General features: G+C 44.8%; 1 protein-coding gene across 2 annotated transcripts in view; it reads right to left on the bottom strand.

Annotated features, from left to right (window-relative positions):
• Positions 1–15,305, bottom strand: part of NR3C2 (nuclear receptor subfamily 3 group C member 2) — a 2,234,141-nt gene that overhangs the window by 437,330 nt on the left and 1,781,506 nt on the right. For both annotated transcript variants that reach the window (XM_069631253.1, XM_069631252.1), the window contains exon 6: positions 2,750–2,894. In XM_069631253.1, the coding sequence (XP_069487354.1) occupies positions 2,750–2,894 (145 nt within the window). The remainder of the gene's footprint in view (positions 1–2,749; positions 2,895–15,305) is intronic.

Raw genomic sequence — 15,305 nt, forward strand, 5'->3', positions numbered from 1 at the left:
AAAAGTAATATCGGCAAAACAGAGGCAAAATTACTTCTCCTGCCAACATGTAACAAATTTCGCAGGGTCCAATGACACAAGTAGCTGACGTATTATGTTTCAAACTGAAAGGGATACTACATGGGTGACTAACTGGCAAGACCTATTCAAAATAGACTTGCACCATTTCATATTCTAAAGTTCCAAAGCAGACACCGCCAGGAGGTGTTGCCCATTGCTCTCAGGCAAACCCTGAAATTACCCACTTCTGCTAACACTATTTGTATTGGGAGAAGGTAGCTGTTATATCCTGTAGCTGTCTTTGAATGTGCTTGATGACATCATGCTCTGATGTCACAGAGAATGTTCCCTGGATGCTTGGAATGTTTATCTTTGTTCATTTGTGAGTTCCAGCCTAGGCAGTTAGAATGATTTAGCGTGGGTAGAGGGAGTAACTCCTGCTTATTGAATAATCTAAGCTCCTGTTCTTTTTGTACAATTTCACCATTTAAATATTACATTAAATATTAAATCACTTGTGTTTACAATATAATAAAACCTAATTCATTCAACAATCTCAGAACTTCTAAAGCAAGAAAAGTTTAATGACATGCAGATGGCCGTATCCAAAAATCCTCTACTTTTAACTATTCTTTTCTATCAACAAAACACAGAAAAAACTTTACTCTCAATTCCCACGTTGCTCCACAGTCCACCGTCAAATGCTTGAAATGATGAACCTTTAATTCCCCACACAAGTTACAGTTATTGAACAAATGCTGTTGCTTATTACGAATTCTCAAAATATTCCCTATAGGTATCAAATTAAGATGAAATCTTAGGAGCTCCTGCCTCTACTTTGAGTTTGTAAAATGTCATAAATAAGATGGAAGAGTTCCTCTAGGTTTATCCACCACAGAGAATGATTTTGCCAATTCCAAACTTCACATTTGATCAATTGTATGAATCCAGTTCACTTTCATAAGAGCTTCTTTTACCCCATTTGGATTATCAATTAGGTCCACCTCCAGCAATAGTTTCAATAATATGTTAGTTGCCTCTATCTTCAAGTTTGTTAATACTGCGCTAGTTCCCTGTCCCAGATGAAACCTGATATACTCATATAATATATTTGTTTAGGGAGTGAGAATCAATCTACAGAGTGAAATGACCTTCCAATCTAAATAAGCTTGCAGAAACTGCAGGCCAAGCTCCTAGTGCAAACTGGACATTGGGAGAAACTGCAGAGTCTCCCTTCAATTATTGGCCAGTTAACTGCTCGAGCTAAAGGTATAAAATCCATTCCATACAGAGCTGTAGGTATAACTTTAACCTTATAGAACTTTATTAAGGGAATAATAGTATATTTGCAACATTTACTCAGCATGCTTATTCAATTTGATCATTCTGGGAAATACAGCTTTTTTACAGTTTTCCTAACATAAAAGTAAGTTGAAGTTTTAATATTTGAGCCTTAATGTTTTGAGAATTTCCATGTCATAATGTCACTGGTTATAACAAGGGCTTCTGGCTGAAATACTATGGTGCTTGTTACAGTTGTTTTAAAATCAAGCATGTGTTATGGCATTCCTGTTGTAAGAAGGTTTAATAATTTTTCAGGCAACACATTTCTTTTGGTATTAGAATCTAAACACTGTTTGCTATTTAAGTCTTCATGATGTTGCTTCTGTAATATGTTGATGGGTGTTTGATTGTGCCAGTGTTAGCCATTTGAGGAATTTCAGCTCCTACAATGTATAGACATTACAAAGGCTGTGCTCTTCTAGTCTCAACATACATGACAGGGACTTTTATTTGTATTCCTATCCAATGCTATAGTTAAAATTAACTGTGTTCAAATATTACATGCAGTATTGATTTGCTATTCATAACTGTTCTGCTATGGAGACTACACAGTTATGTATAATTGGGCACTCTTAACTAACCCCTTTTCTACATGTTAGCTCATTTATTTGATGCTTATTTCCCACAATGTTTGCAATATATGTCTAATTGCTGTGATTTAGTGATTTATATGATGCTCTTGAAAGTTGCACGCTTGCATGTGTGCTGAATCTTGCTGATGCTGGGTGGGACGCCTCCGCATCACAGTTCAAAACTTTCAGGTGTAAGTTGGGACGCCTTCTTAACCCAGGATTTGCTGTACAATTCTGCAATTTAAAATTCTGCATTCTGCTCAATAAGTGACATTCCCACATGAATGTCAATGCTGATTTTCACACTTACATATGCATTAATATGTGACGTCAGTTATTCTTCTTACACCCGTGCATCTTTCTTGCATGTTTTCTTCTTCCACGATATATAGATTTTACTGTCCTGTGGTGCTGTTCATACCTTAATTTAAGGATTCCACTGTTTTCACACTGGGCTCACGCCTATCTCAACCACAGTTTATGGTGGTGTTTTATTTGCGATGTGTGATATTTCATATGCCTTAGCAGTTCTTATTTTGCATTTCTTTTAGTTATTGGTTTGGCATGTGTCAGTTAGCTGACTAATTTAGGAGTGACTGTAGTTGGCCTGGTCTGGCTGGCAAGCTAGCAGACCACGGTGTGGTGGTACGGTATAAGAGACAAATTCATTCATTGTTTCTTTGAGATGGTAGCTTATATCTATATGACAACGTTGTCTAGAATTAACAGAGGCACCTTTTTGTCTCTTCCATTTAGGTAATACAATGTTTTAATAATTCAGTGTGCGTGCTACATAATATTATCTATGTTTAGGGCAATTAATAGATACTTACTCATCAAATACCAGATCCGGCGCAAAGTAGAGGAATTGGCTGTTTGTCTGTTTGAACGACCTCCAACTCAAGGAAAAGGAGGAGAGAGACATCCAAGAGTACTGGATTAAAGTAATTTGGTCCTCAAGTGGCAAGTTTCGAAATCCTAGAGAACAAAATGATTATTCGCATTAAGATTACATCTTTGCATACATAATGAATGTACAAGAAAATATAGGTGCTGCTCATTTTTTGAAGGTTTTTACAAATCTCGGTTTTAACCTACCCACTTTAGGTAATAAATGTAAATCTTTTCCAAACAATTTTTAAAACATTTGCCATTAATATGTGTGTTGAAATGTAGTTCTTGATTCTAAGCAATGTGTAATCCGTGCACCTGAATACTTTTGAAATGAACAAGTTACTTCTTACCTTGTAACATTCTTTCGATGGATGTTCCTCCGACGTATTCCTTATCTTTGATAATTCGTCTCCAGCTTGCTGGCCTTGGAAATTTTTTCTGTAGAGGGCGCTGCGCGTTGACGTCCGCCGAGTCGATGTCCCTCGACAGCCACCGTATAAGAGCGTAAACTGCAACCACAAGGGAAGTTTTACTGCGGGGATGGATGGGAGGGGCGATAAGGAATACGTCGGAGGAACATCCCATCGAAAGAACGTTACAAGGTAAGAAGTAACTTGTTCTTCAAAGGGATTGTGTCCTCCGACGTATTCCTTATCTTTGATAGACTCCCATAGCAGTGGCATGTAATTGGAGGTGGGAGTAAGAATGTCATGTATCCCTTTAGGGATGAACCGAATGTAATACGGCTTTGCCAAATCTGGTCTCTTGACTAGTGGAGGAATCCAGGTTGTAAAATGTTGTGAATGTATGTGCGGACGACCATGTGGCAGCCGCACATATGTCTCTGACCGGTACCCCTCTTTGGAGGGCGGAAGAGGCTGCGATACCCCTGGTTGAATGAGCCCTAAGATTTTGGGGTGGCTCTTTCCCTGCCAGTTTGTAACATTCCAGAATGGCCAAAATAATCCACCTGGAAATGGTTGGTTTTGTTATGGGTAATCCCAACTTGTGACCTGAGTATCCTACAAACAGTTGGTCTGCTTGCCTGATGCTAGCCATTCTGCTGATGTAAAAGCTTAGAGCTCGCCTTGGGTCCAGCCTATGTAGCCTTTCTTCCTCTTTCCCCAGATGGGGAGGAGGGTAGAACGAAGGTAAGGTAATTTTCTGAGTAATATGAAATTCAGAAACCACCTTTGGGAGGAAATTAGGCTTCACCTGTAGGACAACTTTGTCCTTGTGGAAAATTGTATGTGGGGGTTTACAGGAGAGAGCTTGTAGCTCGCTCACCCTCCTAGCAGATGTTAGTGCTACCAATAGGACAGTTTTAAGCGTGAGAAATCTCAGCGAACAAGAGTGAAGTGGTTCGAATGGAGTGCCCATTAGGAAGTTTAAGACTAAATTTAAGTCCCGTAAGTGAACTTGGAATGGTTTTGGAGGATAAACATTAGTTAATCCCTTGAGAAATTGTATCATTTGAGGTAGTTTGAAATACGATGGTTCCTCCGCAGTGCGCTTGAAGATTGAAGATTGAAAGCGCTGCGAGATAGCCTTTTACAGTGCCAACTTGAAGGCCTGAGTTTGCCAAGTAGAGTAGAAACGATAACACTGTTGGTGTACCACATGAAAAAGGGTCGATATTCCCTTCTCTACACCAGCTGCAAAATTTGTTCCAACGGCAGCGGTATAAAGACTTTGTTGCTGGCCTTCTGGCCGAAAGCAACACCTCCATGACGTCATCAGGGAGGTCCCAATCCTTGTACCTCACCCTTTCAGAAGCCAAGCGTGAAGGTTGAGGGTTCTGATGTCTGGATGGAGAACCTGACCTCCCTTCTGCGAGAGAAGATTCTCTTTGAGTGGAAGACGGATTGGAGGGCAGATGGACATATCTAGAAGGTCCGGGTACCACGTTTTCTTGGCCCAGTCCGGGGCAATTAGGATCATGGTTTTCCGGAATCTTCTCAACCTCCTGATCATTTGAGGAATAACAGGGACTGGTGGAAACGCGTAAAGGAGTGGAAACTCCCAGTCCACTACGAACGCGTCTCCTAGAGCTCCTCTCGGGGGAAATTCCCTTGAACAGAACAGATCGCACATCCTGTTGGTGCTTGTGGCAAACAGATCCACCTGAGGAGTTCCCCAAAGGGCGAAGATCTCTTGAAGGACTTCCTGAGCTAGCTCCCACTCGTGGGAGACTGTGCTCTGCCTGCTCAGAGCGTCCGCTGTCAAGTTCTTCTCTCCGGCTAGGTGGACTGCTGATAGAGAGATTCCTTCCTGAATTGCCCAAAACCAGAGCTGCATTGCCTCTCTGCACAGTGATCCTACGCCTCCTCTTTTGTTGAGGTAGTGCATGGCCACCGTGTTGTCCATCATTATCAGGACATTTCTCCCCTGTACTGATAGCAGGAAAGCTTTAAGCGCTAGTCTGATCGCTCTACGCTCCAATAGGTTGATGTGTAGTCTGGACTCCGATGGAGACCAACGACCGCTGATGGTCAAGTCGTTGGCATCGGCTCCCCACCCCGTGAGTGAGGCGTCTGTGACTACTGTTATCTCTGGCCATGGTTGCCAAAACAGTTCTTCTTTCAAGATGTTCTCTGGATAGGCCCACCATTGAAGGTCGCGGGCTACCTTGTCTGGAATCCGGAGGAGATCTGTCATTCTCCGTGAGAATTGCGACCACTGAGTTCTCAGTGCCCACTGAAGAGATCTCATTCTCAGGTGAGCCTCTGGCACAAGGAAGAAGCAGGATGCCATGAGGCCTAGCAACCTCAAAAAGTCGAAGGCTGGGAGACGTTGGGCATTTTGAAACTTGTTGACCATCTGCAGAATATCTTGAGCCCTCACCTCTGGTGGCGAGGCTTTTCCCAGGGAAGTGTCCAGGACCGCTCCAATGAAATGGAGTCTCTGTGATGGTATCATCTGTGACTTCTTTAAATTGAGGGAGAAGCCCAGTTTGTGAAGGAAGTGGCAGACATAATCTAGCTGGATCTGAGCTTGTTCCGAAGATAGAGCCCTGATCAGCCAATCTTCCAGGTAGGGGTAGACGTGGATCCCTTCCCTCCTTAGACTCGCAGCCACTACCGATATTAGCTTGGTGAAGACCCTCGGGGCGGAGGTCAGCCCAAATGGCAGAACTCGAAATTGATAATGAGAGTCGCCAATTGCGAACCTCAGGTATTTCCTGTGTTTGAGATGGATTGGCACATGGAAATAAGCATCCTGAAGGTTCAGAGATACCAGCCAGTCCTGGAGCTGGAGGGCCTGAAGGATCCGAGAGAGAGTTACCATCTTCAACTTGTCCTTCCTGAGGAACTTGTTCAATTCTCGTAAGTCCAGGATGGGTCTCAGTCCTCCGTTCTTCTTTGGTATGAGAAAGTAGGAGGAGTACCAGCCCTTGTTCCTGTCCGCTACAGGTACCGGTTCTATGGCACCTTTCTCTAGCAGGTCTATAATTTCCTGCAAGAGGAGCGGATCTGGATCTTTTAGAGAGCTGTGCCCCGGTGGATGACTCTGAGGGATGTGTAGAAAGGGTAGGCAGTAACCCTGGGCAACTGTCTCCAATGCCCAAGTATCTGACGTCATAGCCTGCCATTCCATCAGATGGTGAGTTAACCTGCCCCCCACAGGTGTTTTGTGTGGAAAGACCTCAGAGTGGTTTGGGGGCGGCTGATGCAGATGCTGAGGGTAAAGAGGCACCTGCTGCTGCTGCGGGTTTTAGTACTTTTGACCCGTCCACCTCGGGTGGATCTCCTTTGGCCTCTTTGAGCCGGCTGTCATCTGCCTTTCCCGAATGCGGAATAATAGCGAAAGGACTTTCCTCTTCCAGAGGTTCCTGAGGGGCGAAAAGGAGTTTGACGGATTGCAGCTCCTAACGATTTTGCCGCTGCTTTAGATGTATGCAATTTTTCCAGACTGTCATCAGCCTTTTTTCCGAATAATGAAGAGCCGTCAAAGGGCATATTCAAAAGTCTGGCCTGTACATCTGGAGCAAAGCCAGACTTTCGCAACCACGCATGCCTGCGGATTGTTCTACTTGCCGCCATGGCCCTGCTGATACTGTCAGCGGAATCGATGCCAGTTTGAAGTGACTCGCACATGGCATCCTTGCCATCTTTAATAATGTTAAGGAAGGCTTCCTTTTCCTCTCCTTCGGGTATGCAGTCAGCCGCTGATGAAGCACACTCCCAGAGTGTGTGACTGAACCTGGCAAGCGTACAGGTGGCGTTCATGGTCTTCAATGCCATACTACAAGCAGAGAAGACTTTCTTTGCCATAGAATCGTACCTCTTGTCATCTCTATCCTGTGGGACAGTAGGGTAAGCGGTCCTGCTGCTTGATGAAGTTGCCGCTTGGACCACCAGGCTCTCTGGAGTCGGGTGTTTTGATAAGTATTCAGGGTCAGCTGCAGCTACCCTATACTTGGCTGACAATCTTTTATTGACAGCAGGGATAACTTCAGGAGTTCCCCAATTCGATTAAATCTTTCTTTGTAAGGCTGCATGGAAGGGGACCACAGGATCCTCCTGTGGACCTTTGTCTAATATGTCTGTCAGGTCATCCTGTTGAAAAACAGGCAAAGGCGCAGACCAACCCATAAATTCAATAATCCTTGCCATCAGGGTTCTATAGAGTGTTTCGGCATGTTCCCCTGGGTCTGGCTTAACAAATTCCACTTCTGGGCAAGTGTCCAGCCCACTTGCCTCATGTAATGACTCCTGTGGTCTTTCAACCTTCTTTCCTCAGAGGTGAAATCCTCTGAAACAGGTAGTGTGGTCCTCTGCAACCCGAAGGTTTCCTGGTCAGAATCTTCCCCTACTTCATAATTTGAAGATAATCCAGGGTACTCTGACCTCTGAAATGGTGTAAAACCCATTTCTAAGGCAGAAGGAGCCAAACTCATCATTATTGGGCGAGAAAACGTCGATGCCGATGTAACAGGCTTCGAAGGCGCCGAGAACGGCGTCGAGAAAACTGGAAGAGGCCTCGAAGAACTCGAGAGGATCGGGATCCTACTCGAGGACGTAGACGACGGTCTCGGCGTTGTGCCAGAGGCTCTTGGAATCACCGTTGGCTGTGGAGTAGCCGTGGTCTTCTCTTTCATCGGCGTTGATGTCTGCGTCGACAATAGTGTCGAGTCGATCAACCGATGCGTCGAAGAACCCTTCGACAACGGCGTCGATGGCGCTGATCCATGCGTCGAAGGGATCTTCGACGATGGCGTCAAAGACGGTGCCTTCTTACTCGATGGCCCGTGGCGCTCTTGGGTAGAATGTTTTGCCGGGTGCAGCGATTCACGGCGTTTTGTATTTTTGGGTTTTTCACCCGGGGTATCGCCCTCAGCTGTCTTCGAGGGGGTCAGGGCCGCTTTCTCGAAGACGCTTAACATTTTCTTCCTGAATTCCTCCCACTCAGCCTGAGAGCTGTGTTTTGTGGGGCAAGAGACCCTTTCTGGGGAAACAGAAGATGACGAGGAAGGGGATCTTCGACGTCTCTTCTTTGAGTGTCTTGATCTCTACGAATGGTCGGAGCTACTTCGAGATCTAGAATGGGAATGTTTTCGACGGCGAGGAGACAAATGCCTCGACTCAGCCGAAGAAACTTTCGAGGAGGTTTTGACTGACTTACCTCTCTCGAGCTTCCCCTTGCGCTCCTTCAAGGCTTTCGCCGTCATGGACATGCAGTCCTCACACTCCGAACAATGGTGCTCGGCTCCCAAGCACCACAAGCAGATCCTGTGTGGATCTGTTATCGACATTTTTTTTACCACAGTCTCGAAATTTTTGGAAGCCGGATCGCAGCGTTGTCGGTTCCGATGAAGATGCCATCGAGAACGAGTTGGTATATTCGAGTAGATGTAGAAGGTTTATTCTGACTGAACTGAGCAACGATGTTCCGAGGCCCCACGAAGCGCGGAAAAACGGAACTGAGCAACGGACGCCGCGTGTGGCTATTTATGGGCATGAGGACGTCAGCGCCGATACGGTGGCCGTCGAGGGACATCGACTCGGCGGACGTCGACGCGCAGCACCCTCTACAGAAAAAATTTCCGAGGCCAGCAAGCTGGAGACGAATTATCAAAGATAAGGAATACGTCGGACGACACAATCCCTTCGAAATACAGGTTACGACAAAAGGCCAACCTCATTCACTGGAAAGAAGGCTATTGATAGACCTTTTAAACTCCTTTTCTGATATTGCGGAAACTCCTCTCCTAACCTAAGGAATAAGACCAGTCCTCGTGGGAAGTTTGAAAAAGAGGTGTCATGAAGGTGTAAAATGGATTTAGACACTTGTATTAAAAGAACACTGCCGGTAAAAAAAGCACAAGCCTACACAATACAAAATACATCAAATGTGCTGTACAAACCACAAATCACTTTAGTATATGAGCATTTATTCAGATTAAAAATGTTTTATTTTCCATTTTTCTTTAAAGCAACATTTCGAAATAGTGTGCCTGATGTGCCTAGTGGGAGCTTGTTATTTATCATGGTTTGTGTTGATCCATCACCTGTGTGGTATGTTGACTATGTGCTTAACTAAAAAATCATCAGGTTTTACATTACTGGCGTTTTAATAGACAGGTGATATAACCCAGTGTAGATACATTATCATAAACACTAACATAATTTAATATGATATTTTATTTATAGTGCGCCCATACACAAGTGTTTCAAGGCGCAACAAGAATTTCACATGTAATGTCTCAAAATCACCCTTGCCATGCATCTAGCATCTAGACGCAAACAAGAAACAAGACCTGCAATTTACATGTAAGATTCTTTTCATCCATATAATTAAGCAGCTTACCATACGTCTATGATATGCCTGACCTCTCAGTAAGAAATACCAATTACGATATAAAAAAAGGTGTGCAGTACAGATGAATGGTGATACATCACTTTTTTAGGTCCCAACTGGTAGTCCCTCTATGTATTAATGTATACTTTCCCCACCTCGTGCCCAGTGGTGGGGTGACACCAAAATGGAGGGAGAAAACTAGCATGTTGAAAAAGGTTCATTGGTTGCAAATGTGCAGCAGAGCCTCCTCATCTTCCATGTTAAAGGAAACTGACGTTTCTTGCAGTGTATTCATTTAGCTTTCCAGTTCATTAACAAAATATCACAAAGTATCAGCAAATTACCAGAGGGACTTTTGCATGACTAATATGTGTTTCAAATAATGAGATTGTGGAGGGTACCTTGGTTAATGAGTATGGTCTTCAGAACGAGCATCTTCAGAACAGCATTTACAGAAGGTACATACCATTCATATTGATGCCCCTGCGTGACAATTGATAATCAACATAATGTTGCTATTGCACATAGCTTTGCCTGGTAGGAAACTGCTTTTAAATGACACAACTGGTGCTTTGTCTCGCAATCAACAAGCTTTAAATCGATAATTAGGTCATAAGCCAACAACTACATCTTTCCAAAAGAAATCTCTCATCTTTGATTGTAAATGTGAGAAATTCTTCCCTTTTAATTTCTGTGTGTGCATTAAAATCACTCCCACTGCATTGCCATTTACCCCACCCTGAACAAACATTTCCAATGACTGGCATCTCAACTATGCACCCCTGTATTAAAACCGTAATAAGCCAGAGACCAGTGGTAAGAGCAAAAGGAATAATGTACTCACCTGTAAATCATCCTGTTCTCCATTGTGGTATCTTTAATAGATTCACGTGTTGTTAGAATATTCCCTGTTTTCAGACTAGGACCCCTCAGTAACATTAAGCATTTTCATAGAAAACAATGCAGTGCCTACCTAATGTCCACCCGTCGAGGCCATCTTCAGATTCGTATAGAGCATGGAATAATGCAATGATGATATAGAGCATGGAATAATGCAATGATGAGCCACATGCGTGGTAGGCGGAAGAGTCTCATGAAATCTATGATAGATACCAATGCCGGAGAACAGGGGATACAGGTAAGGAACATATACCTTCTCCAGCATTGGATTTTTCATATATTCGCATGCTGTTTGAAGAGATTAGCAAGCAGTAAAAATGCAGGAACATGAACATACATTTAAACAGGGAGGAGGAAGATGGCTCAAACTAGGGACAAGGGGTTTCAAAGGACCAATTCTAAAAATCCTAGACTCCACCTAAGAATTTATTTCAATGCAGTCGAACCTGGTGAAAGTGTGTGTAGACCTCCACGTGGCTGCCCTGCAGATGTTCGACAGTGGCACTTCGGCTAAAAGAGCAGCAGTAGGCCAGACTGGTCTCATAGAATGAGCACAGTGCCAAAAAGGAAGCACCCTGTTAGCAAGCCGATGGCACCTAGAAATGGAAGCGCCAGAAAGCCCCCTGCCAGTAGCCACAAGCCCTAAATCAACCAATAGTTGCGACAATTGTTTTGAAAGTCTTGGTCGGATCAACATAGTACTTGTGCACCCTCATGACAGGTACACAAGAAAGCATTCAGCAGGTATCCCTCAGAGAGCTGAAGAAAACAGACAGTTCCCCAAGCTTGGTGAGTTGAAAAGAGGAAGGAACCTTGGACATGAATGTAGAATTGGTCCGACAGAGGACCTTATCTTTGCGGAAAATGAGTAAGGTGGTTTTGAGAAAAGGATCTGAATCTCACCTGGCTGAGGTGATAGCGACTCGGAATGCTGTTTTCCACGATGCAAACTTAATATTGGCATTATGCATTGGCTCTAACAGGCCCCATCAATTTGTAGGGAATGATGTCAAGTTCCCAAGAAGGGGCAGGTCTGCGTACAAGAGGGAAAGTCCAAACCAGTCCCTTCATACATTCCTTCACCAGCCTAAGCCACCACAGCAAAGGCATCACTGGTGTGCGCGTGAACCAGGAAATGGCAGCAAAGTGAACTTCAATGGAAGAATGATCAAGTCCACCGATAGCCAAGGATTTGCTGTGGAAGAAAGTTAAGGGCATCAACCCTGTGACTGGAACACCAAATAGTGAACAGTAAACCTTTTTCATTTCTTGTTGTGGCAAGAGATGGTAGAAGGAGCACAAGCCTTGGAAAGGACATCCCAGCAGCCATGCGGCTTGCTAATGTGGTTGAATTCCAGGGACATAGGAGCCAGCCTGTGAGGTTGAGCATGGATGGTCGTGATGGAGGAGTTCACTCTTGTTAATATGTACAGCAGCATACGCTTGAGGGTGGGGCTGATGAGAGGGCTAGAAGTTCAGAGAACCAGAACTGCCTCGGCCACGCTGGTGCCACAAACATCAGTCTGCACGGCTACTGTTTCAATGTGCGGAGGACTCTTGGAATGAGTAGGAACAGCAGAAAAGCATGTAGGAAACACGCAGTGTCTCCCAGACTGGCAGGTTGTGGGAAACTGCTGGCAAACGAGGCATATATGGATTTCTCCTTTGCAGCGAATAGGTTCATATTTGGAAGATGTCTTCCACTTGGCTCTGAAGGAGCTACCATTCAAGGCAGGGGCCGAATTCCCGCTTTAGAGAATCAGCCACAAAGCTGTGTTAGCCCAGAATGTGAAAGGGGGACAGAAACATTTCATGGACCAGAGCCCATTTCCACAGTGACTGCGCCTCACAGAAGAGGATCAGAGATCTGGTGTCACCTTGTTTTTGGATCTAGTACACTGTGGTTGTTTTGTCTGTGAACACATATACCACCTTCCCTTGCAGATGGGTCATGAAAGATTAAAGGGCAAATCACACTGCTCTGTGCTCTAGACATAGAGAGACTTTTCCTCTGGTGTGAAGACTGGTAGTGTGGGCTCCCCAGCCCTCCATGGATGTGTCTGTCATCACAGTAAATTTGATGGCCTGGGTCTGTGAAATGAGCTACGTTGATAACGGTTGGTGGCATTCTTCCACCAATGTAGCACCTTTTGACAGGGACTGGTGAGGAAGAGCTTGTCGTCCCAATGTCCAGAGACCTGATCCCACGCGGCATCTAGGAATTCTTGCAGGGGACAGCATGTGGAGCCTGCATTTTCTGATGAGCGGGATGCACGAGGACAGAAGCACTCATACTGAGGAAACCCACTGTCGAGACAACGCTTGAATCTTTGACTGGATTGTTCCGACACTGTCGGCAGACAGGGTGGTAGGGGAAGTTGCGGTGTTCAGGTGTGCCCTAGAAACAGCGTCTGTTGAGACAGCATCAAAGATCACTTCTCGTAATTGAGAGAGAAGCCTAACAATGTTAGACAGGTTTCTATGACCCTCATGTGCAGTGAGCCTTGTATGAGTGATGGTGCTCTGATCAGCCAGCCATCCGAATAAAGGTAGATGAGAATCCCAGAGAAGTACCACGGCTGGGGAACGAGTGTGTAAACACCCTGGGGATGGACTTGAGGCCAAAGGCAGAGCTTGAATTGAAAGTGGCGGCCTGTCTCCATGAAGCGTGAAGATGGTAGTGAATGGGCATGTGGAAATAAGTGTCCTGCATGACTAGGGATGACAGTAAGTCACCCTCGGCAAGCTGGCTGAGAATTCTTTGTAGCAGGACCATTTGAAACGACTGAGCACAGAGGAATCTGTTGAGGTATCATAGGTCGAAAATGGGTGTCCACCAACCTGACTTTTTGCAAACCAGGAAATAATGTGAGTAGATGTCCTGATTCCACGAGAACGAGCGACTCGCTCTGTAAGCGACTCGCTCTATAACTCCTTTGGACAGGAGCGTTAGTACTTACAGCTGAAGCACATGAAAATGTTTTTTCAGTTTGCCAATGGGGGGGGCGGCGTTGCAAGAGTCTTTGAACAAATCTGATGGTGTGGCCCTGGTCCACTTACGAAAATACCCATTTGTTTTATGCTATTTGTGTCCATCAATGTTGGGATAAAGACAGAGGCCTTCCTACTAGGGTGCTGAAATGGAAGAAGGCGCTGTGCAGGAGTCCAGCCTACTTTTTGGATTGGGCTTTTTGACTGAGAAGAGCTGCGGTGCCGGTGGGCACCTCTGTATGGTTGCGATAGAGCTTTGTACTGTTCGCCTGAAGCATATGGTGGTCCCCATCGATGACTCATAGTTTCTGCTGGATCTTGAGAAGCTGTGTTGCTTTGAGCAAAAGGACTGAAATTGCTTTCTTTGCTGCAGAATGCTGAGCAACCGGGTCATGTTTGTGTCCATTTTAATGGCCTGTAGTGAATCATCAACTTTTTTGCCAAAAAGGTCCTCTTCGTTGAAGGGCATATCGACTACCTTGTCAAAGCAGAACTGTACCGTTGCCCATTAGGTGGAACCCCATGTCAGAAATATTCACAGTGTGATGAGTCAGAAGAAGGAATCGGACAAAGGATGGCATTTCAATTCTTTATTCAACAAAAAGAAAGGACCTTTCTTTCCCTGCAGCTAAAGGGTTTGCCCTACCTACCTGAATTCTAACTCGGGTGCTCGTCCTCAGGGTGGTTGTCAAACTAAAGAGTCCGTCCTCTGTCCAAAAACGATCCTCCTCTGACCCTACCACTAACCAAGATTATACAGCAACAAAAAAAAAAGGCAACCAGGAGAATGACTCCCTTCTCCTGGTTAATTGATTCAGCCTTAACGGCTGACTTCTAATAGTCTCTGGCAATAAACTTTGATAACTCCTTGTAACTCCTCCCAGGGACTTCTATGAGCTTGGTGCAATGTCTTACAATTCTTCTTCTTCTTCCGTGTTATATATATATTCCTGGACTTTCATCTTCTGGTCTATTGCAACAAAGGGGATCTATCCAGTAATGTCTTTGCCTTTGGTCATCAATTCTACCACTCCCATGGTGACTTTTGTTCTGGATGTCTGTTGGGCTATTCCTGTAACGAGGTAGATTACTCCCGAGGCACTCTTCAGCCTTGATAGCTTTTCTATAGTCACTGTGACGAGGGAAATGAATACTGATGCATTCTTCACTCTTGGTACGCTCTCGATAATTACTGTGTCGAGGAAGACTACTCCCGAGGTCCTCTTTACTCTTGTTGCTTTTTTGGTAATTGTGACAAAGGAGATTACTCCTGAGGTCCTCTTTACTCTTGATGACTTTTTGATAGATTACTCCTGAGATATTCTTCAGTCTCAATATTTCTCTGTAATTATTGTGACGAAGGAGATTACTCCCAAACTGCTCTTCAGTATTAGGGCTTTCTCTGTAATTATTGTGACGAGGGAGATAACTCCCAAACTGCTCTTCAGTATTAGGGCTTTCTCTGTAATTATTGTGACGAGGGCAATTACTCCTGACGTACTCTTCAGTATTGCCCAAACCCCTAGTGGGTCTCCTGCTTCCTTATTTTTGACGGGAGCATGTTACCGGCTTTTCCCAGGGTGTTGGTCTTGTGTCTTCCCATTGAACGCTCTCTGCATCTCTCTCTGCTCCCGACTGCACTGCATTGGCTCTGCAGCTTGCTGGGCCTTATGGTGTCAGAGTAATTGAAGGACTGCACGGTCCAACCTCCCCGAGGTCATGCCGACATTGGACTTGCTGCAGCTTCTGCACCGTTTGAGTCTCCCTTCCATGATGGAGAGTTCTTCCGAGCTTTCCACAACA

The sequence above is a fragment of the Ambystoma mexicanum genome, chromosome 6q (genome assembly GCF_040938575.1).
Source record: "Ambystoma mexicanum isolate Mex_15411 chromosome 6q, UKY_AmexF1_1, whole genome shotgun sequence".
In the NCBI taxonomy this organism is placed as follows: Eukaryota; Metazoa; Chordata; class Amphibia; order Caudata; family Ambystomatidae; genus Ambystoma; species Ambystoma mexicanum.